At 37.6% G+C, this 24,650-nt stretch overlaps 1 protein-coding gene and 1 pseudogene across 4 annotated transcripts; both read left to right on the top strand.

Annotated features, from left to right (window-relative positions):
* Positions 1-584: 584 nt before the first annotated feature.
* LOC107803978 (uncharacterized) lies at positions 585-15,336 on the top strand. Of its 4 annotated transcripts, XM_016627780.2 has the most exons (11): positions 587-836; positions 1,684-1,782; positions 2,138-2,291; positions 2,379-2,610; positions 3,766-3,964; positions 8,500-8,670; positions 12,239-12,339; positions 12,469-12,537; positions 12,651-12,691; positions 13,450-13,560; positions 14,688-15,336. In XM_016627780.2, the coding sequence occupies exons 1-10, from the start codon at positions 666-668 to the stop codon at positions 13,530-13,532; spliced, it is 1,320 nt and encodes a 439-aa protein (XP_016483266.2). In that variant the 5' UTR covers positions 587-665; the 3' UTR covers positions 13,533-13,560; positions 14,688-15,336. The 4 variants fall into 4 exon arrangements, 3 of the variants coding, with proteins under 3 accessions (XP_016483264.2, XP_016483265.2, XP_016483266.2); XM_016627778.2 differs by having other exon boundaries at positions 586-836; positions 2,138-2,610; XM_016627779.2 differs by having other exon boundaries at positions 586-836; positions 2,138-2,610; positions 14,696-15,336.
* Positions 15,337-16,526: 1,190 nt separating this feature from the next.
* Positions 16,527-17,780, top strand: LOC107803977 (acid phosphatase 1-like; annotated as a pseudogene).
* The last annotated feature ends 6,870 nt before the right edge of the window (positions 17,781-24,650 follow it).

The raw sequence follows: 24,650 nt of genomic DNA on the forward strand, positions 1-24,650 counted from the left end.
AATTCAATACTATACTACCTTTAACTTCTAAAACTCAATTTCTTGTCACTATATCTCGGTTAATTTTTGGAAAAAATACACACTATAACTCCTCCCAAAAGTAATACCCGGTATAATATATATATATTTTATTTTATTTTATATATTTAACTAGTATATATAATTATTTTTGAACGATTGGCAAATATATAACTTTGACTTTTTAGTTAGTGAGTTGCAAGATGCAAAGATAGTTGAAAGAAGAAAGTAATTAGTATTTGACGACTTATAACACTATGTCACATTTACAAAAATGGTAAATCAGAATTTTAAGTGAGTCTAAAATAGTAGTATTAGATTTAAGATTTTCTGGGACAATTTGGTTGAGATTTAGTATAATTGAAGGTAATAAATGAAAGTATTTAATTTATATACATTGACATTGAAATTTATTTTATAATTATTTGTTTGTTTACTATTTGTTGAGATTTTATTATTTTTTATACATAAATTTATTCTTTATAATTAAATCCGGTACGGTAAGAATGGTTTCGCCCCTGAGTACACGGTTAATGTATAAAAATTAAACTTTATGAAACCGCGTCGGTCTAACGTGTGCTTGATATTAGAAGGAAAAGAAAAGAAGGAAACGTATCTTTAAGGCGGGAAAAGAATCGGCTGGGAAAATGGCGGGTTGGTCATACCCAGATTTGTCCCTTGAAGATTTGCTGAAAGCGGTGAAAGGGTTCATAGAAATGGTGAATCTTGCTTCTGGGTATCAATCATCTGGTCGTATTGCTCACTGGGATTCCCTTAACATCAACAAAGCGCTTCAATGGGCTCTCTTTCTCCAGGATGTCAGTGCCCCTCTTTAATCAAACGTTACAAATTCCAGAATTTTAGTTGATTTTACTCTGGTTTTGTTATATGCGGAGAGTATTCTTTTTAAAACTGCTGTTTTGTTATATGCGGAGAGTATTGTTGTTAAAACTGCGGTGAAATTGCTGTTAACCTGTCTGCTAAATTCTTGAAGTTGATGTTCTGCACTTATTTTATTTTTTTGAGATTTCTATGGTTGTAAAAGCATGCCATTAATGTAAACAAAGAAGTTTAAAGTTATATTATTTTCAAATATAGAAAGGTGCAATTCCTTTTCGAACAAACTAATAAGGAAATAATGCCATATAAAATGGAACAAGGGAGTATGATATTATTATGGATCTAAAAATTGAAACAGTATATATATTAACTTCGCCATGGAAGGGTGGAATGGATAGAGAGAGGATTCACATGTTCGGTTCCAACTAGTTTGGGATTGCAGTGTACTAATTGATTGGTTGATTTATATTCTCCTATTATGCAGTCATCATCAATAGTTAACATTGCTGTTGGCTCTACCTTAGCCCATTTTTTGATTTCAAGGATAACTGTCTCAATTATTAAAGGAAAATGAGGAGACAATTCCTCAATTGCTGTTTGTTTCCATGAAAATTATAGATGTGTCTTTTTTGGGTGCTAATGTTTGATCCTAGATCACGAAATGCTAATTTTTGCTATTTTGGTGGAAAATATTGATGCCGTTAGATTGGCCATTGAGATGTCTACATTTGTTTTCTCCGCATTCATGCTAATGTGGAGAACATTTTGGTTATAAAACTTGGTAGCTTTCCTCAATCTAATCGCCTCGTTCTGCCTTTGATACAGGTGATGAGGGACCTGAGTAGCTCAGATGACTACAGAGACTCTTTGGAGGAGCTTGATGCAGCTTTATGTGAAATGGCCTCTAATCCGAGTTTCCCCCAGGTAGTGGATTTCTTAAGTGAGGAGGCGGAGCCAAGATTTCAACTTTATGGATTTTGAATTTTAGAACGACGACTTCAAGTGCCAATAACTGGGTTCTAAATTCAATATTTATACATATTTAATAAACTTTTTACCACAAATACATTCTTTGAGCAAAAGTTACTGGGTTTGATCGAATACGCATACGGGCTTTTAGCTCCGACCCTGCTTACACATCCCTGATGAATTACTTTTCAGTTTGGTTTTTTATGCTGTCTGCATCTCTATGTTTGTTCCATCAGTTTCCATTATTTTCTCTTGCAACTTAATAATTCTGAAAAGAGGCAGGGCTTTCTTAGCTTAATATTTTTAACAGGGTCTAGTACATATTTCCTCGAAGATCCTTAGTAAAGCGACTGATTTCATGTTAGAACATCTCATCAGTGCCTTCCCGCTGAGGGATGGACACCTCAAAGCTTTACTGATTGCAAATGTTGAGATGGATTATCAGATGCACCAAAAGGCAGATGGTAGATCCCTCAATGGATATTTTGAAACTTTGATGTGTAATACATCTAGGAATCCTGTTACTAATGAGAGAAATTTTCTAATGGAAGAATCCATAAACTCGTCGCCAAATTCTTCTCCAAGTGGACAATTTGAGGAGTCAATCAGCTGTGCGTTTTCTCTCTTCACTGCACAAGCTCTTGAAAGGAGGCAACTAACAGTTTCATTGATAGCTTCAGCAGAGACAGGCTTGGATGTTTTGTCTAGTGGCTTAAAAGATCTATATGAGAGGGAGGACGACAATGCCTTGGATGTAAAAGTGAAGCATACAACAAATTTCATGTAAGTGATGTAGACTCTCCGTCTATTTAACATACATGAAGGCCATTTTTCAGGTCAGCATTTGTGTGTCAGCCTCATGAATTCTATAAGCATGTGTGTCTTTTCAAAGAAATTAAAAGTAGAACGTCTAAGCTTCTTCTACATCATGGCAAGGCTGGAATAGTTTCTTATCTTGTAGTTCTGTCTTATTTGAGGTTTTCTTTCGTAACATAGTACAATTTTCAAACCCCAAAGCCTTTGAAGTTAGATAAAAAACAATTCTACGCACCTTACCACTTGCCATTGAAAAGGAGTATGTTGCTCACATTCCTATAAACAAGTTGGATTCCATATGGCGAAAAATCAGCATAATGCCTCTGACCTTCATGGCTATAAAATCCTTATTTCTTGCACCCAAGCTTGTGGCCTAGTAGTCAATGAAGTGGGTTGAGAACCATGAGGTCTTAGGTACAAATCCCAGCGCAAAAAAAGAATTTTGTTTTTTTATTATCTGTCTTAAGCCTCGGTGGACATAGTTACCCGGTACCTGTGCTGGTGAAAGGTAGTGGGTACCTTGTGGAATTAATCGAGGTGCGCGCAAACTAACATGGACACCATGGATATAAAAAAATCCTTATTTCTTGATCCAACAGCATCTTCATTCACAACTATCCGCAATACCCTTTTGGAATAGCAAATTGTACATGATGGTTCAAATTTAGTAAGCTATCTATCAATTTAACAGCACACTAATCATACTTTTTTATTTGATGTCGTCTAACATGATGTCATTTTAATGCTACTGCTCTATAATTGGTCGGAGAGGCTTAAGCTGTAAATGTGAGCTTCAATACTAATGAATACAGTGGAGTGGCAGTAGTATGTAAAAAACTTGATTACTGCCGCCGCTGTCACAAAATCTGATTTGTTCTATAAAAAGTATAGATGACTTGGTGTCTTTCGTAGAGAATCATGTTTTGATGTAGATCCTCTACTTTTTTGGTATACCTCTTGTATACGGGAGCTTTTCCCATTATTGATAAAATTACTTACCTTATAAAAGAAAAGTGATATTTACAGATTTTTTCTTTTCTTCTTACATTGAGTGGTTAAGTATATATGAAACATCATTGTAGTGCAGCAGAAAATTAAGTCTTTTCTTGGTAATGCCCCAAGGACTGAAGAAAGACCAATTGGTTCTGTCGTCTGGAATTCATGGAAATCGAGGAACCTCTCATATTTGCTTGACAAGAGAACTATAAGACTGGTCTCAGGTGCCAGCCTGCTATTTTCTGCCCCAAAGAGCCAATGGATTCAAGTGTTTCAGCGGATAAATCTATCATCTCAAACTGAGGATAGTTTGTGCGAAATAGTTGTAAGTGAATTTAGCTATCTTTTTCAAAGGATTACTCTGGTTCAATTTCTTTTGGATCACAGTTTCTTTTCTTTAAGGTTTACAATTATACAGCCTCATTCTTGGATCTCAATTAATCACAAATTGGACTTTGCCAAAATCTTACAAATATAACCAGCCAATCATATGAATTTTGCAAAACAGCCAACGAATGAAAGGGCATAAGCAAGTTATTTGGTTAGAAATATACAAATTCACTTGAACCTTGACAATTTTAGATGCATGTATCATCCTTATAATCACGAAATTCTGAGGGGTGATCTTGCTTGATGATGATTAATATGTTTATGGCCTCTTTTGAAGTTACATAATGCAAATAAAGATTCTGATATTCAGTTGCAAGTAATGCATACATAATTGTCTTTTGTTGTAAATTCAAGTGAAAAGTGAGATCCGGTAGGTTAAGGATAGATCTGAGTCTATTTGACAAACATATCAAGATAAAGAATAAGAAAAGTCATAGATTGATTTGTGACATCTAAGGAGCTGTATGAGGTGAAAATGTCTGTAATAGCGATGTACATAGTGATGTTATTGCTATGATTATCTAACAGTTCAAGTGCACTTGTGTCACGACCCAAAATCTCACCCGTCGTGATAGCGCCTATCTCGATACTAGGCAAGCCGTTAATGTCACTAAACCACAATTTCTTTTAAGTTTGAAAATATAATATTTAAATACAATACAAAATCTCCCAAATACAAATACGAACACTCCCCAAAACCTGGTGTCACTGAGTACATGAGCATCTAATATGAATACAAGTCTTGAAAGTATAGTCTATAATAGTCTGAGACCAAATACAATAAACAAAGAGATAGAGAAGGAGACACAAGGTCTGCGGAAACACAACAGCTACCTCAAAATCTCTGAAAATCAACCGCGCGAAAGGATCAACACCCTCTGTGTCCGGGGACACCTGGATCTGCACACGAAGTGCAGGGTGTAGTATGAGTACAACCAACTCAGCAAGTAACAATAATAAATAAGGAACTGAAGATAGTAACGAGCTACACAGTTATGGTTAATTTTCAGTAATTCCAGCAAAGAATAAACATGCTATCAAATCTGGCAGTTTAATGTCAAATCAATTTTTATACAGTTCCTGTTCATGTAATCCGTATATCAACAATCTTCCAGAGATTTCACAACAATGACAGATAGCAACTAAGTACAACAACAAATGAAAATCAAGTATAATCTCTTAGGACAACAATCACTTACTGGGCTCCCAACCCTCATCACTCCCTGGGCTCCCAGCCCTCATCACTCACTCTCAATGGGTACCCGCGCTCACTGGGGGTGTACAGACTCCGGAGGGGCTCCTACAGCCCAAGCGCTATAATCTGCACGGACAACTCACGTGCCATAATATAAATATCTGTATCCGCACGGCCAACTCACGTGCTATAGTATAAGGATCCGCACGGCCAACTCACGTACTATAGTATAATATCTCACAATCAGGCCCTCGGCCTCACTCAGTCATAAAGCTCTCCAGTCTCTAGGGCTCTCAACAATCATGAAATCAGCCCAAACAACAATGATATGACACATCAATAATGAACAATAGAGACTGAGACAAAATAATCAAGTAACTATGACCGAGTACAAAACAACAATTTAAGCAAATAATTCAACATGTACACGACCTCTGTGGTCCCAACAATACCAACATATAGCCTAAACATGGTTTCTAACCTGACTTATAGTCAAATTTCCACAACAATTAGAGAACACATAATTATCAACAAGTTATTCAACTTTACAGTTTCCACGGGACGGACCAAGTCACAATTCCCTCGGTGCACGCCCACACGCCCGTCACCTAGCATGTGCGTCACCTCCAAAATAATCACATGATACAAAAATCCGGTGTTTCATACCCTCAAGACCAGATTTAAAACTGTTACTTACCTCAAACCGTGTAATTCTTTATTCCGCTATGCCCTTTCCACGAGAATTGGTCTTCGAAAGCCTCGTATCTAGCCACAATTAATTCGATTCAGTCAATACCCATTATTATAATTAATTCCATAAGAAGATGCTAAGTTTTCCAATAAAATCCGAAATTAACTTCAAAAATCGCTCGTGGGGCCCGCGTATCGGAACCCGACAAAAGTTACAGAATATGAACGCTCATCCAAGTATCCAACCACGAGTCCAACCATACAAATTTCACCAAAATCTGACACCAACTCGAACCTCAAATCTTCAATTAAAGCCTATGAAAATTTTTACCATTTTCAACCCAATCCTTACCCATTTGAACTTAACAATCTTTCCACAACCTTATTGGTATGTATACATAATACTCTTACACCCAGGAATCATACTATAAATCACCCATTTTTACTCCAAACCCGAAATTGAAGAATTGAGGAAAGAAATTCTTACCTCTTTGAAGCCCTAACAAGATCCTTGTGAAATCTTCAAACCTTGAACAAGAATTGATGGATAAATGACTAAGTCTTCACTCTCTCTCTCTAAAATGCTTTCACCTCTCTCTAAAATATCAGATTTTGGCTCAAAAATGAGCTTCAAGGGCTATAAATCGAAGTTGGGTCGGGTAAAAAATTAGAAAGAATGGAAGCTCCGACGCAGTTATGTGGTCGCATATGCGATCGCATAACAGGTATGCGGTCCGCATACCGGCCGCATAATTTGGCCTCCAAAGCTGGGCGTTACTGACCCGGTCTGCGGTCATTATGCGGCGCATACTTGTTCTGCGGTCGCATAGTGCACCGCTGATTTTCCTCAAATCTTGCCCCTCTACTGATCCACTTTGCGACCATTATGCGGTCCACAGAGTAATTCTGCGACCGCATAGTGGTCGCAGAAATGACCCTTTTCCGACAAAATTTTCCTTTACACATCGGTACATTGTTCAACCCAAAAAGTCCGAGCCGCGGCTCGCAAACTCGCTGCGAGAAATTTCTTTAATCTTTGTACTAATTGATCTACCTCGGCACTACCAAACCTTAATTTCCTTAGCAAAATTTCTCCGAGGTCGTTACACATAAGTCAACATCCGGTCAACCTTTTCAACTTAAATTCTAAACCTTGGAACTAAGTGCTCCAAATCATTTCAAAACCTCACCGGACCCAAACCAATTACCCCGGCAAGTCAAATAATAACTGTAATTTACAATTTGAGCAATAAATGGGAAAACGGGATTATAATACTCAAAACGACCGGCCGGGTCGTTATAACTTGATACAGTGGAAGTTCAGTCAAATCATGGTTTTTGGGAATGGAACACCTTGTGCAGGGGCGTTTTTTGGGATTTTCTCTCTTGGAGGTTGGGAGGGCAAGTTAGTTAGATATTAATGACCTGTTTAATCACTTCATCTATAGACTTAGGATAAAAAAATGGAAAGTATTTTTTTTATAGCTTAGTAGTTTGGTTAGTTCTATATGAGATCATCAATTTGCTTGAGGCTTCTTTCTACACTTACACAATACATAAAAATTAATTTGAGTATTTTCTACTCTGTTTCAATTTGTATGATGGTGTTTGATTCGGCACAAAATTTGAGATACATTAATTTGACATGTATATTATTATACTGGTGGTAGTGAAAGCATATTAGTACAATAATGCTTGAAAAGTTAATGTAATAAAGAAAATATCAGATCAAATTTAAAATCTTAATAGCTGAATGAATTTTATTCTTGAAAGTCGTGAAAGTTGTATAACATAATATTAGGTCTAATATTATTCATGGAATGGTAAGAAATATTTTGGAACATACCAAAACGGAAAGAGTGTTTATATAAATTGAAATGGACGGAGTAGTTCTTCTAGGTTTTTCTTATTTATTCCTTTCCTGGTACATAAGCTATTCCAAACCAAAAATCACTGGGAGGGAAATTGTTTCAAAAGACTACAATCTCTTATAAGGTAGAAGAAAAGGATCAAGGTAAGTGATACCTACTAGTTGGTACTAAGACTTAGTTGTTTGTTAGGCGTGTATGCCGGAGAAGGGATAATGGTGAGGTTTTAGAAAAGTAATTTGCCTTGAAAGACAAAATTATAAATTAGTTAATAGTGGAATAAATTGTTCTCAAAGAGTGGAAAGTATATAGATAATTTAGATAGCCGACCTAATGTAGAATTGGATTGAGGTGGAATTGATGGCTTGATTGATATAGGCTATTTTAAACTGTAAGACCACCGCTTTTACCTTTGATGCAGCAGAGTGCTGAAGTTGCATCTGTTGATTTAGTCAACAACTGCTTTTCAAGTATTACACTCAAATAATATTGTGGTACATGGGATCGTTCTCTTAGTTATCTTAAAATTATCAGTTCAATTTGAATAGTTACAGTGATTGCTGCTGCAAATTCTTTTGGAAGGTAACTAAGTTGATTGGTTGGGCTACTCAAAAGTATGTGATTTCCTGATATGTAGTTGGATCTTCTTTGAGGGGAATGTATGTATTTTATACTGATATATGACTAGTTTTCTTTGCTGAGACCCAACTTCTGCAGGAGCTCTTGTTACTAGGATGTGTAGGGGACAGATGGAGTTCTCTAATTGACCGTTTGATGTTGAGCTTTTATGAGTTCGTCAACAATTCGAGGCTATACAATGAGGTGCATAACTTGGTACTGAGAGGTTGTAGAAACATTTGTTGTAGAGAGGACATCGAGAACTCAAAGGTAATTGTTTCTTATAATCAAATCTCTTCATTGTCTAATAGCAAGAGCTGCACATTATGCCTATGCATATGCACCTTGCAATGGTTAACTGAAATTGACAGTATTTTTTTGTGTCATCTGTGGATTACACAACTGTATAGATCTAGATATAGGTTAGATCATCTTCTTTTTTTTTTTAATGATTTAGTTTGTCCATTACATGAATTTATTTTCTTACTTCCTTACTTCGTAATGTACATAAACTTTTTGGGAGGAAATACTAATAGTATGGGACATGGTTGTGTTTAGTTAGAACTTAGAAGACATAACATCATGTGAGGACACTGAAATAGAAAGGTACAAATTATACTGTGTAAACAGCAAATCTGTGCTGTATCCAACTACTATGTACCTATACTTCAAAAATCATTGTCAAGACATAAAAATCATTTGAGAACAATCAAACTGAAAGGTCTGATTTATACCGCGTTAAACAACAAATCTATGCTGTATCAACTATGTATCTGTACTCAAAAAATCATTATCTTACATTTCAAGTAAGGCAAGGTTTACTTATTTGTTGGGTTCGTCTCCATGTCACACATTTCCACTTAGATGAACATTTTACCTATTTTAATATCTTTTTGAGCAAGTTTTTTGTCCTCTTTGATTTTATTCATTTTATTTTTTTTTAATTTTTCTTTTTAAGTTTATCACTTATATCCCGTGGAAACTATAGCATTTGCAAAATTGCAAAAAGGCGAGAACATGAACATTCACCTTGAGATATTCAACTTTTACTGCTCTAACATGCGGTGTATCTTAATTTTTCTCTAGTTCTTAAAATCTCTCTTGTATTAAACTGTGTGTAAACTGTGCATTTTTCTTTGATATGCCTTCATTGTCAAGTTTCCACATACTGAGCATTCTTACACATAAAGGAAATTGGACTCCATTAGAAGACAATTCTTATGGGATGGGAATGAAAACAAAAGGAAAACCCACCTGGTCAAGTGGCAATTGGTTACTGGAGATAAGAAAACAGGGGGTTTGGGAGTGAGAAATCTGAAACTACATAATAAAAGCTTGCTTTTCAAGTGGCTATGGAGATATAGTAGGGGAAGTGAGGAAGTTTGGCAAAAACTGTTGGATGCTATCTATGGTGAAAAGGAGGGGTGGAGACAATATCACACACAGCTAAAATCAAGTGGAGGAATCTGGAAGAAAATAAGTGAAGGGTGGGATGAATTCTTACAGTATACAAGGTTAGAGGTTGGTAATGGTGCTAGAATCAAACTTTGGCTGGATGTTTGATATGGAGATGAAAGTTTCAAAAATAGATTTCCAGTTTTCTTTAGCTGTGCTGTGAACAAAGAGGGATACATTACTGATTTTAGTCCAGATTCAGGCTGGCATATTACATGTAGAAGGAACCTGAATGACTGGGAATTGGATAGCTTCTGCCAAATGCTTCAAAATCTGAACACAGGCCAAATTGAAGTGGACAAAGCAGACAGTTTAATTTGTTAATTTAGCAGGGATAAACTGTTTTCAGTAAACAATTGCTACAAAATGCCATTACAACAGAATAGCCTGGAGATTCCCAATTGGCCCTGGAAAATGATTTGGAAAGCCAAGGCACCTTTGAAAGCAACTTGTTATGGATGGATAGCAGCCAGGGAGGCTTGTTTAACTCAGAGTAATTTGCAAAGGAGAGGCTTTCCCATGTGCAGCAGGTGCTATCTCTGTAATATGGAGCAGGAAACAGTGGAGCATCTATTTCTACATTACAGGTTTTCAAGACAATGCTGGGAACTTTTCCTCAATATCATTGGTTATACCACAGAAGATCAGTAGCCTTATGGAAATTTGACATTCTCAGAGAATTAGAAGAAATTTGAAGTAGATATGGAGGACCATTCCCAACTGTATATTGTGGACTTTTGGCTGGAAAGAAACAAGGCATGCTTTGAGGGGAAGAGGCTGCAGATTGATAGAGTCAAAAATGTATCAAGATCTTATATTATTGGTGTTATAGCAGCAGTACTCTAGATAGGATGGATCAATATTTGGACTTTTTGTATCTTTTAGGGGGAAACATGTAGTGTGAGTGGTGGGAGTATTGCTGATTTGCTTTGTACTTGTTTCTGTACCATCTTGGTACCATATTAATATAAGACTTCACATACCATTTGTATCTCCATTTCCCTATGGAGATGGGGTTGCATCAGGGATAATGCCTTAGCCCGTTTTTGTTTGCCCTAGCGTTGGATGTGCTGACACGACACATACAAGGGAGGGTGCCATGGCGTATGTTATTTGCTGACGACATAGTTCTTATTGACGAGAGGGGGTGTTAACGCTAGGTTGGAAGTTTGGAGACAGACGCTGGAGTCCAAAAGTTTCAAGTTGAGTAGGTCGAAAACTGAATACTTTGGAGTGCAAGTTTAGTGATGAGAGGCATGATGAAGAAGTGGAAATAAAGATTGATACCCAAGTCATTCCCACGAGAGTTAATTTCAAGTATCTTGGGTCTATAATCCAAGGCAACAGGGAGATTGATGAGGATGTTACCCACCGCGTTGGAGCGGGTTGGATGAGATGGAGGCTAGATTCGGGGTTTTTATGCGATAAGAATGTGCCGCCTAGACTTAAGAGAAAATTCTACGGGGTGGTGGTTAGACCGGCTATGTTGTATGGAGCTGAGTGTTGGCCCGTCAAGAAGTCCCATGTCCAGAAGATGAGCGTAGCTGAAATGAGGATGTTGAGATGGATCATGAATGAATTTTTTAGGGACAAGGTGGGAGTGGCATCCGTGGAAGCCAAGTTCCGGGAATCGAGGTTGCGATGGTTTGGGCATGTGAGAAGGAGAGACATAGATGCCCCGGTCAGAAGGTGTGAGAGGTTGACCATGGCAGGCTTGAGGAAGGGCAGGGGTCGGCCTAAGAAGTATTGGGGAGAGGTGATTAGGCAGGACATGTCAGTGCTTCACCTAACCGAGGACATGACTAGCGATAGGAAGGTGTGGAGGTCGATGATTAAGGTGGTGGGTTGACGGTTAATTGTGAGTTTCTTCTAGGTTTACCAGTAGTACTAGTATTCTTGTTGTTGGTTGAAAGTTAATTCCTTTTAATTTGTTATTATGTTTGGTACCTAGCAATCTCATCCATTATTTTTGAAAATTGTTGCTGGAAATTGTTGCTCCATGATTGTTACTATTTGATGCTACTCTTTATCCCTTTTACTGGAAATTGTTGCTCCCTGATTGTTACTATCTGATGTTACCTTTTCTCCTCTTTTTCCTTATTATCTTTTGTCTCCCTCGTCTTTCTTTCTCCCCCCTCTTTCTTCTTCTTCTTTTCTATCTTATCTTGAGCCGAGAGTTTATCAGAAACAACCTCTCTACCTTCCCAGGTAGGGGTAAAGTCTGCGTACACACTACCCCCAGACCCCACTTGTGGGATTATACTGGGTATGTTGTTGTTGTTGTTGTTGTTGTTGTTGTTTTTCACTTGTTAAAAAAAAATAAAAAATCTCCCTGTGGGTGGTTTTATAGTCCTTTTTTCCCCCTCTTTTTTATTTATAACAGGGAAAAGGAATTATAGAGTACCTTGAAGTTTTCTTACACAATCGGTTATATCTCTTGGGGGAACTATCTCCAGTCCTAGCAGCATTTGCAATTCCTTCCTGGTATACCTTTCAAATTATATGCTGTTGCCTGTTAGTTTTTCTCATGTGATTAATTCTTTTACACCACTGAGCTTACAGACTTCATATTTTTTGGAATTTATCAATGAATAGCTGGTTCAATTAATGCAGGTCAAATTTGTTCAGAAAATATCTGACGGAGCTTGATGCTCAAGTTATAGGAGATTTTTCATTGACTAGGTAAGTAATTTCTTTTGTGTCGCATGCTTCAGTTGGTTATACTGATTTTTCAGTTTTTCTTGGCTAAGAGCTTTGTCCTGCTGATTATTCTTCCTTGCTTTTCTTTTATGCAGATCCTATGGTAGTACTAAGGAAAAGAAGGAGCATAGAGAATGTGGGTTTGCTATGATTTCTTGCTATCTTCCTGTCATTTTGTATTAATATTATATATAAAAACTGTTTGACTATGATAATGTCTTGCAAAACTATGCATTGAAATGTTTCATAGACTATTTTATCGTGAAGGCCTTTCTGTGAAATATTCAGTTAATGTCTTTCACGTAGCCAGGATTTTTACTAAGTTCAGATTTTATTATTAGGCCTTAGGTAACAATTTTTATTAGTTCTGAAATTCTCTTTAATTTATAATTACCAGATCTTGTAAGGAACTCTGGAATACGGGTGGGTAGATTGCAAATCAAATATTCATTCTAGTTACAGTTAAGGAGATAAAAGTCTTCAGGCATAAGCAACCTTTCATGTTTTAGTTACACCTAGCTGTAGGTAATATTTACTTAGGGTTTCTCAGTTGTTTCCTGCCATTAGGATAAAATTAATACCCTTCTAATACTGGTTTAGAAGCTGGACCTATCGGCAGCTTTCTTTTGATGCTTATGTGTCCGTGACATTATTCAAGACGAGATCACTAAGTGACCAAGTGTAAAAGAATTTTGCTAGTGAACAACAACTGGTTGGTGATACCTTTTCAGGCATTAAATAGTTTCTCTATGGATATTTGGGTTTTCAGAGATTATGCAATAAAATATCTTGTTTCTGCTATTTGGTTTCTCATAGGTTGTCATGTTAGATGTTCATCTCTTTCTATTCGGAGGATTTTACTCTTAAGTACTGATTTATGTTCAATACTTCCAGTTGATGTGGCCGAGAGAATTTGGTGCCTTCATGTTTGTCATGTTGGTGGTTCTGATAGAGAATCTGGTTCATTTAGCACTTGACAATATATTTCTCTTGAAGGAGTAATTGGTAAGCCTCGCTTCTTAAATATGTTACTTGTAACTCTTTCTTTTTTGTGCCTTATTGGGTATGTGAACTGAATATTTCGCCATTGAGTTTCAACTATTGGTAAGACGGTCATACTGATGGAGGAGCCTGAGTTTTATAATTTCATTTTTAAGAGGGATAAGAGCTGTGAAAGAATTTTGGTGGCATATAGACCCTTACTCATGATAAAAACCTAACCGTAAAAGTATTTCCATTGTTTCTTGCTATGTTTGCTTAAGATTGAATGCGCAAAGTATTAAGCGAAAACCTTTCCTCGCCAAGCTATTTACTGCTCTTTCATTTGGATATCTCTAATTTGATTCCCTAACCCGTCCTTGGCTTCCCTGTCCAATAGTATTACAACTTTCGCTTCATGTTGACTCCTTGAATTAGGATCATGTCTTATTATATTAGAAGGTAAAAGGTTAATTTTGGATCTCTTCTTCATTCATAAGCCTCACTTTTTCTATTATATTTCTCTTATTCCAATTAAAAGATAGGAAGAAAAGAATAAGCAAAAACAGAAATCCTTAAAGCAATAGACAAAAGTGAACAACAAAGAGAGATGTGTGGAAAGATGCCGAAGCATTCTGTGACACGTATCCCTTTTAATTCTGTTCTTCTTTTGCTTGTTTGGACATTAGTCCTTTCAGTTCGGGTGGGAGTGGGGTGGGGGGCTCTTCCCACATAAGTGATGAGGTAGGCCTTCCCTTGACATCATAACAAGTTCCTCCTTTCATAATGACTTTAGGAAAGAAAATATCACGGACAATGAATGTGTTGTGTTGTCAAGATTCTATCTAATCCTTGATTAGTGCGTTAGTACAAAAAAATGATGTTACATCAATAGGAAGAGCCTTTTGTTCTGTTTTGAAGGTTGGACCGTCAGGACCTACAAGAAGCAACACACAGTTGTCGCGTTTGGTATGAGTGAGGGCCCTTTCCACTCACTGCCTATGTGAAATGGACATCCAATATTAGCAAAGCTGATGCCTACAAATGGAATATATACACTTGAAAAGCACATATATTATTCCACTTTACACATTCCATTAGAAATGTGGGTTTGAAGTCCCCTACCCAATAGAGATTTACTTTCTTGTGTTTAGGAAAGCAGGTGAAGGTCGAAAATCTTGATGATGGGAAGTTCGAAGAAGCTCCATATGTTGAAGTGTCAAGGATGGAGAGTTGCACACTGCAGCTCTGCTGTTACACCGGTTAGTGTTGAAAGAAGAGCACCAGTTAATTGTTTTCAAGGACTTTATATTGCTAGGCAGTTATATTGGAGGTTAAAGTCACAGTGGAGGCAACTTTTGTCATGGCGGAGAAACTCAGTCCGCTTTAGCTATGATCCTTACAGCTACTCTCAGAATTTTGATGATGGTTGCTCTAAGGAACACCGATCACCTTCAGCTCCTCAGTAATTTTCATCTTTTTCTTAGAGCATTATAATCAACAAGTAACGACAGGGTTCCGGCTTCAGTTGCCTGTTGAAGCATGAAGAATGGCAGATTGCTCCTCTAAATATCAGGACTTCAATTTGGCAAGTTAGGTAGAGAATTTGGTGATCTTTCCATTGCATAAAGCTTTACATACAACATACTTTTCTCAATTATTCACTTGATACTACTATTATTTACAGGTTTCTCTGTACTTTGGTATTATTGATTCTGTAGTTAGATCTGAAAGTATATGTAAAAGTTTAAGAGTGGAGACTTTCGCATTCACAGCTTAATACTGAATTAGAGCTAGTTGAACTATGTCAAAAGAATATTTTCTGGCTGAAGTAGTTTGACAATGCAAATTAAGCTCCATTTCTCCTTTTTAGCACAGTATTAAACTTTTCGATGAACTTTATCAAAAGAAAGTGGCAAAGCAAATGTGGCCCTCCACTTTATCTTGTCATAGTTTTTTTTCCCCCAAGGCGCATCAGCTGGGATAAGAAATAACTCAGCGGTTGATTTACTTTTTGATGTTGAATGCATTTGTTAAGATTATCAATGGGATAAAGAGAGGAAATTATTTACAGACACTCATATTTACACTAAACTAAATAATTTAATCATAATTGCCAATTAAAGTGAAAATATAAATCACTTTTATCATGATTAAGCGATAAAAGTTTATGTAAATGACATGTATTTTGCATTTAATTGTTTAGTGTAAATACATACTGAGTAAGTTCTTTTCGATAATAAATACCTCTTCTCGGGATAAACAAATGGGTGCTTTTTACACCTTGCATTTCGTCTCTCTACCACCAACCATTAATACCTAAAACAATCTAGTAACTATGAGTATTTGCAAATGCTATGCATGTCCAAATCTCTGACTCTTCTGTGGTCTATAATTTTTCTTCCTTTTACAGAAAGACATATTGACATAAGTAATTATCAGATTGTGATGAGATTCTAAAATAAAGATTTCGTGTTATGTTCGAGTACGAGTGAGGAAAAAAGAGAGAGGTTAGACATGGGTTACCATTCAGCATGTTTCTATCATCCTTCTATCATAATACTATTAGGTAGTGGGTCTATTTGATGCTTTCTCGGGCTTTTTTAACTTTTAACTCGTGCCATAAATTATTTCATTCAGTAGTAAAAAAAATATATAAAATTTATATATAACATACAAAATATATATATATATATATAAAATCTATTTTTTCGACTATTATTTTGAGAGTTCTGTTCATATTAATATAGATGTAACTAATTAACATTGATTTTCTAAAGGTAAGAGGACAAAGAATAAATGAATTAGAATTAAGACAATAAATCATGTGACAAAAGTGACTGGTCTATGTTAGCCCCACCTAAAAATTTCGATGACTACCATGACTATAAGATAGATATTGATATTGATATTGATATTGAATGATTAAAGCCAAAAAAGTTGAGCTGTATTTATCAAACATGAAGTTGTTCTTTTCAGAAAAGTAGAGCAAGACCATGTCACATGTGATGCATATAACACTTTTGCTAATCCCTAAGAAACCAAAGTTTAATTATTTGTAAAAATATATTTATTGATCGAATCCTTGATAAATGAAAAGAGATGTTATGCATGAATCACTCACATATTCTACTGACACAATAACATTTTCTTAGAACACACTTTTCACTCCAAAATGGGTAGAAAACTAGTGTTCTTTTTGGTCCTCACAAGCGTATTGATTGGCTTGGGAGAAGCAGATCATTGGAACATCTTGAATTCAATAAAAAAGACCAGAAATGTTATTGGTGTTAAAACAAGTTTGAAGAATTATTGTGAGAGTTGGAGGATCAATGTGGAGCTAAATAACATTAGGGGCTTTGAGTATGTTCCACAAGAATGCACACATTATACATGGAAGTACATGACTTCAACTCAATATAAATCAGATAGTGAAAGGGCCATTAAAGAAGCCCAACTCTACTCGAGTAATCACTGCAATTTGAAAGGTGACGGTAAAGATGCTTGGATCTTTGATGTCGATGGCACCCTTATTTCCACCCTCCCATTTATCAAGAAACACAGTTTTGGGTATGTCCAATTTCTTTTCTACTTCATTTAGATACTTTGATCTCAAATACTAGCTAGATGTTCTGGTATACTAAATTTGTTTCAAAATATTTGACGTTCTAGAAAAACTAATTAACAAGAAGACATTTACTATTTCCCCCCAAATCTACTCTAAGCGAGACGTAACATAGTACATCTTCTGAATTAGACTATTAAATGTCTTTCTTAAGACTTAAGAGGAGTACAAAATCTTTAAAAACAGATAAATCTTTAAAAACATATACTATAGACCATCGATAGTTTCTGAATTTTTTTCTTTAACTTATTAAAGAAAAATGATTCTTGTTAATTTTAATTTGAGTTTGTCCTGGAGGTTGAACCTATCTAGTTTGGAAGGGTGGATGAAAGAGACAAATGCACGAGCAGTGGAGCATGGTCTTAAACTCTATAGTGAGATCAAAGCTAAAAGGCTATAAAACTTTCTTGATCTCTAGCGGAAGAGAATGCCTAAGGGATGCTACTGTTGACAACCTAATCAAGGTTGGTTACCACGGATGGTCTGGTCTCATCTTGAGGTACATCTTTCATCAAGAATTCATTCTTTAAATTTCTAAACAAATTTAGCTTATATATAGTGACAGTGTAAACAACATTTACATTATTCTAATGGAAAAAGGTATAAGCATTGTGCTTACTGATGCCGAGCGCGAGTCTGCCTCCGAGGAACAAGTGAATAATTTGAAGGCTACCTTGAGCTCCAAATTCCTTCAACTAACTATTACTTCGCCAATGTATATCATCATTGTCCCATTTACACTACTAGAAATTCGGCAAAAATCGACCACGGTCGACCGACCAATTTTGGTCGGTCAAAAAAACTGCCAAAAAACCGACCAAAATATTATATTTTTTACTTTTCAGAAAAATTGAGCTGTATTTATCAAACATCACTTTTCGGCAATTTTTTTTAAAATTTAATTGACCGACTTCCTCCCGACCTTCAAAATACCGACCACACGTTAATGGTCGCGTTTTGGACGGTTATTGGCCATTACCGACCAACTTTGGTCGGTTGTTTTGGACGGATTTTTCTGAATTTCTAGTAGTGGTTCAAGGAGATCATGGAGCAAAACCGAATTCATCTATCTACAACTCGTGATCTTGATACCAGTCTCGGTGCCATGAGATCCGAGAGGGACAACCTTCAGGCCGAGGTTGACATGCTTAAGGCAAAGCTTCAATTCCAAGAGGATTCCCTCGTGTTTGAGAAGACGTATGATATTCATCATATGAGGAGAAAAACTTTGGAAGAGGCAAAAGCGGGCATCATCGATATTGATGATTGCATCACCAAGGCCCGAGAACTGGAGCTAACTGCCCCAGAAAGTCTCCCTGCTCAGCCTGCTGCAACCGACTATTCGAGCACCGGTTTCGAGTATTCGGGAATTGAGGATGAAATTGAAGAGAATGATGATGAAGGTCCAGGCCCCGAACCGACAGCTGATCTACCCTCTTCCACCGAGGGGCGCAGATGGCTATCTCCCCCAGGGCTTTAAAGACAATAATACTTAGATTCTTTCCCCTTATTGTTTTTCTTTGTACTTTTGTAATTTTGCCAAATTCTTCATTGAGTTTGGCACTTCTGATAAATAAATAAGAATTTGCTTAAGTGTTGTGCAAGATGTATTTTCTTTGCATTGAATTAAATAAAGCTTCGGGCATATTTTTATCCGATAGCTTCTGATTCGGGGCATAAATTCTTCCGTAATCAACCCTTTACTATGAGGGTTTCATAAAAGAGGGCCCTCTTATGTTTACGGTGCTCTTGAAGAGGACGTCTTCTGTTCATTTCGGCACAAGCATTTGAAGTTTTTTGCTAACTTTCAAATGATAAAATTAACTCATCGTTTGGAAAAGAAACAAGATAAAATAAAAGGATTTCATTTTATTCCTTCTATCTTTAAAAGTAAATAAGCATTTGTTTGCTAAAGGAAAAAAGAAGCTGCCAATACATGTGGCTAACTTGTACAACTTATTATTACGGGGCTGGCCATGTAGTCCCCGGTCCCGATGAGACATTATTGTTTTCGGTTTTCGCAGTCCCCGATTTTTGTTGCATTCTTGTTCCTGTATATGGTACTATTCCCCCAGTGTTCGAATACAAAGTATGCGAATTGAAATACTGAAAGTCTTGCTTCGTTGGTTGAAACACTTGTGAACGGTTGAATAGTCTTTGGTTCGATGGCAAGCTTTGCTTCCCATTAGGAACTTGCCATCAAGCCAAAGATTATTTAACCATCCCGTAGTGGTTTATCATTTCAATACCTAGTCATTTAAAGGTCTTAACCTTTCCGATGACGCTCCTCTCGTAGTATGCTTTTCGTTACTACCTCATTAAAAACCTTTTGAGGTGATTCACGATCCAATTGCTGGGCAATTTGACTCCATCTTGATTTTCTAATTCATACGATCCCTTATCGGTAAAAGCTAAAACCCGGTAGGGACCTTCCCATGTTGGACCGATCTTCCCAGCATTGATTTTCCGAGTGCTATGAGTCACCTTTTTCAAAACCAAATCTCCTACTTTGAAGTAGCGGAGATTGGCCCTCCGATTATAGTATCTTTCCATTCTTTGCTTTTGAGCCATCATCCTCACGTGCAGGGGTGTTCGTAAGAACCCGAAAAATCAAACCAAACCGAACCGAACAAAAAAACCGATACTTTGTAGGTTTGGTTTGGTTTTGGTTTTGGTTTTGAATTTTAAAAATCGATCAAATTTGATTTGGTTTTGATTTTAATAAAAAAATAACCGGAAAAAACTGAACCAAACCGACTATAAAAGTAGCTATTTAAATTTATTATTATACCTATATATATGTATATTTTTATATAAAGTTTCTAAAATTTTATGGTACATATTAGTCATTTGTATTTTTAGTCTGGTTCTTTGCTATTACAATAATCTAATTCTTTGCTTTTACATTCTAATTTGATTGGTAGTTTTCTTTTGCTAAGTATAAGAATTTATTTCATATTAAAAATAATCAATTTTTAATTGAGTACTTAAATTATTCATCACTATTTGGTTCAATTATCATCAATATATCTTGGTAAATGATAGATTTCTCAAAGAGCAATTGATTTGATAGTGTTACATTGAAAATATAGTCGCCGGAATATGCGTTTGGTAGTGTATGTCTCATATTTAAATGACAAAAACCGAAAAATGATAAAAACCGACAAAAACCGAATCGATAAAAAATTGACTTAATTGGTTTGGTTTGGTTTCAATATTTGAAAAACCGACTTACTTGGTTTGGTTTCTTTTTAGGGAAAAACCGACCCAAACCGAACTATGAACACCCCTACTCACGTGTGCCAAGTCCTTGCGTTCATCGAACAGATCAAGCCTCATCAGTAATGACTCATTATTTGCTTCTTTATTTTTTCGGGAAAACCATAAGGTTGGTTCCCCTACTTCCACCGGGATTAGAGCTTCCGCGCCATATACGATAGAGAGATAGGTGTCTCTCGTGCCTAACTTTACCGTTGTCCGATATGCCCATAGCATGCTCGGTAACTCCTTAGGACATTTGCCTTTAACCGCTTCTAACCTCTTTTAAGGTTTTGGATAATCACCTTATTATTTGACTACGCCTGTGCATTAGCGCTCGGATGGTATGGTGAGGATGTAATCCTCTTGATTTTCAGATCTTCGAGAAATTTTGTGACTTTGGAACCTATTAACTGTGGTCCGTTATCGCAAGAAATCTCCTTTCGTATTCCGAATCGGCAGATTATGTGTTCCCATAGGAAATCATTCACTTTGCGCTCACCGATCTTTTGGTAAGGACTTGCTTCAACCTATTTAGTGAAGTAATCGGTTAAAATTAAAAGGAATCTTACATTTCTGGGACCTGGTGGTAGTGGACCGATTATATCCATCCCCCATTTCATGAATGGCCATGGGGACAGTACCGAATGCAAGAGTTCCGCCGGTTGGTGTACCAACTGTGCATAGCAATTGCATTTGTCGCATTTTTGAACGAACGTCTTTGCGTCTTGTTCCATTTGAGGCCAATAGTATTCTGCCCCAACCAACTTTAGTATCAATGAGCTTACGCCGGATTGGTTCCCGCAAATTCCTTCATGGACTTCTCTCATCATGTAGTCCGCCTCCGAGGCTCCTAGACATCGGGCCAACGGTCCTTTGTACGATCTCTTATATAATTTCCCGTCCATGAGGTAGTAACGGGCCGCTTTGGTGCGTAATGCCCAGGACATCTTCGGGTCTTCGGGCAACTTGCCATGCCGAAGGTATTCGACAAACTCATTCCTCCAGTCCCAAACTAGGTTGGTTGTATTCACTTCACAATAGGCTTCCACATCTAGCATCGAATGTAGAATTTGAACGACCGTACCAGAGTAAGATCCTTTCATCTCCATAGACGACCCCAAATTGGCCAATGCATATGCTTTTATGTTCTCTTCTCTCGGAATGTGTATGATCGACCACTCCCTGAATCGTGCAAGCAATGTCTAAACTTTATTCATATACTGTTGCATGTGTTCCTCCTTTGTGTCGAAGATCTCGTACACTTGGTTTACTACCAGTTGGGAATCACATTTGATCTCTATGACCTCAGAGCCAAGTGCCCGGGCCAGTTCGAGTCCTGCAACCCAAACTTCATACTCGACTTTATTGTTAGTTAACTGAACAATTTTTATAGCCTGCCTCAGTGTTTCCCCCGAGGGTGTGATTAGAACCACCCGAGCCCGAACCCATTTATATTAGAAGCTCCATCCGTAAAAAGGGTCAAAACTTTTGATGTCATTTCCGACACCAGCACCGCTTCTTTAGTAGTTAGGGGCATTAACTCGGGACTGAAATTGCCACGAAGTCGGCCAAAACTTGTGACTTGATTGCAGTCCTGGGTTTGTACACAATGTCAAATTCACTAATCTCGAGTACCCATTTATCCAACCGGCCTACCAACTCAGGCTTGTGAAGAATATTCCGCAAGGGGAAGGTTGTCACAACGGCCATCAGATGGCACTGAAAATAAGGCCTAAGCTTTCGATAGGCGACTACGAGAGCTAAGGCCAGCTTTTTGAGGTGCGGATAGCGAGTCTCCACCCCTAACAAAATTTTACTAACATAATAGATAGGGAATTGTGTACCTTCATCCTCTCGGACTAATACGACACTTACCGCTACTTCCGAGACTGCTAGATATATCAGTAATTGTTCACCTTCCCCGATTTTGATAGTAGCAGGGGGCTTGATAGGTAGCATTTCAAGTCTTTCAAGGTCTACTGACATTCCGAAGTCCATTCGAAATTATTTTTCTTCTTCAAAAGTGAGAAGAAGTAATGACATTTTTCCCAGGATCGAGAGATGAACCTGCTTAAAGCGGCTAATCTTCTGGTTAGCCTCTGTACTTCTTTTACACTCATTAGTTGGTCCAGGATGTCTTCGATGGCTTTGATTTTATCAGAATTTACCTCGATCCCTCTCCGTGAGACCAAGAACCCCAAGAATTTACCAGAGCCAACCTCGAATGCACCATTTTCCGGGTTGAGCATCATGTTATGCTTCCTCAAGATGTTGAAGGTTTCTTGGTGGTGCTTCAAATGATCACCTGCATTCAAAGACTTGACTAATATGTCATCGATATATACTTCCACTTTTCTTTTGCCTATTTGGTTCTCAAACATCTTATTCAGGAGCCTCTGATAAGTGGCCCTGGTGTTTTTAAGCCCGATTGACATCACATTATAACAATATGTGCCAAAGTTCGTTATGAACGAAGTTTTTTCCTAATCCAGTGGGTTCATCTTGATTTGGTTGTACCTAGAGTAGGTAAAGAAAACTCATTAACTCGTGCCCGGCCGTCGCATCAATCATTTGATCAATATTTGGCAATGAGAACGAGTCTTTAGGGCACACCTTATTTAAGTCCTTATAATCTACGCACAATCTAAAATTGTTATTATTCTTTGGAACCACACTACATTACCTAACCATTCGGGACACTTTACCTCCCGGATTGAACCGATGTCGAGTAGTCGAGTTACCTCTTCCTTAACAAACCTGTTTCTAACCTTGGCTATTGGGCGTTTCTTTGGCCTCACCGGTGGGAAATTTGGGTCCAAGCTTAGCTTGTGCAGGTCCACCTCTAAGGGGACACCTATCATATTTGAGTGCGACCATGTAAAATAATCAACATTATCTTTAAGGAAATTAATAAATCCTGACCTGAGTTCGGGATATAGTCCTATTCCCAAGTGAAACTTCCTTTCCAAGAATTCTTCGAACAAAGCCACTTTCTCGAGTTCCTTTGCAGTGGACTTGGTTGTATCTATCTCCTCTAGTACCTGAAAGTATCTCGGCACCTGGTGGGATTCTGACGATTCCTCGCCTTCGTCTTCATTGGTCAGGGGAGAAGGCATCGGCTCTGGTAATTACTATTTGCTGGGCTCCTTCACTTTGCTGCTGGAAATCGAAACTGCGTTCATTTCTCTTGCCGCCAGTTGATTTCCTCTTATTCCTTCCGGGGTTGGGAATTTCAACAGTTGATGATACATTTAGGGAGCGACCTTTATCTCATGTAACCACTGCCTTTCGCGGATTATGTTGTAGCCCATGTCGCCATTTACCACTTCAAATAAGGTGGTTTTGGCTACCCCTTCAACATTTGTGGGTAGTAGGATCTCTCCTCGGGTTGTCACACTTTCCAAGTTGAACCCGACGAGGAGATTTGTTGCCGGAATGATGCTTCCAATTAACTTTTCTTGTTCCAGTACTCTCCATTGAATGTTGTTGACTGAGCTTCCTGGGTCAACCAAAACATGCTTAATTTTGAATCTAAGACATTGAAAGAGATTACCAGAGCATCGTTATGTGGAATTAGAAGTCTGTCAGTGCCTTCCTCTGTGCAGATGATATCATCTTCGAAGACTTCTCGGAGTCTCTTGCTGTGACTCATTGAGACCTTTGTCTTCTTGGCCGTCGAGAAGGTTACACCGGTCGCTCAATAACTCCCTAAGATGGTCATTTTTTTAACAACGTCGTCACCGCTTCACATAGATGCTGGTAGTTCCCGGTTCTATGGCTGTGAGTCCTATGATATTCACACCATAAGTTAGGATCCCTCTAGATGGGATCGAATCTGATTGGCTTCGAAAATTATGCTTCTTTGATATTCCTCATCGCTGATACCAACTCCACTATGCTGATGTTAAAATCGTAATCTGACAACCTGGGATATGTAGAATACCGGAACCCCGATACCTCTTTTTTCTTATAGAGATCTGTTGTTCCGGCCACAGTCGGTTCTTCTATTGGGGGAAACCTATCCGAGGACCAGAACCCTTTACTTCCGCATCCTTCGGCTCTATTATATGGCAATAAGCGACCTTTAGAAGATCATCGGTCCGTATCGAAATCGCTTTTAAACTTATCCAAGTTCTTATCTCGGTCCCGTCCCTTGGTTGATGCCGGGAATCTGAGTTGATCATCTTCTATCCTTATTTTTTACTCGTAACGGTTATGAACATCCGCCCAT

This window comes from Nicotiana tabacum, chromosome 19 (assembly GCF_000715075.1).
Source record: "Nicotiana tabacum cultivar K326 chromosome 19, ASM71507v2, whole genome shotgun sequence".
Lineage (NCBI taxonomy): Eukaryota > Viridiplantae > Streptophyta > Magnoliopsida > Solanales > Solanaceae > Nicotiana > Nicotiana tabacum.

Excerpts from the sequence above, each read along its gene's own strand:
- LOC107803978 (XM_016627778.2), top strand. The coding sequence starts at position 666 with ATGGCGGGTTGGTCATACCCAGATTTGTCCCTTGAAGATTTGCTGAAA. Across the intron at positions 1,783-2,137 it reads CTAATCCGAGTTTCCCCCAG|GGTCTAGTACATATTTCCTC; the intron begins GTAGTGGATTTC and ends TATTTTTAACAG. Across the intron at positions 12,538-12,650 it reads GGAGATTTTTCATTGACTAG|ATCCTATGGTAGTACTAAGG; the intron begins GTAAGTAATTTC and ends TCTTTTATGCAG.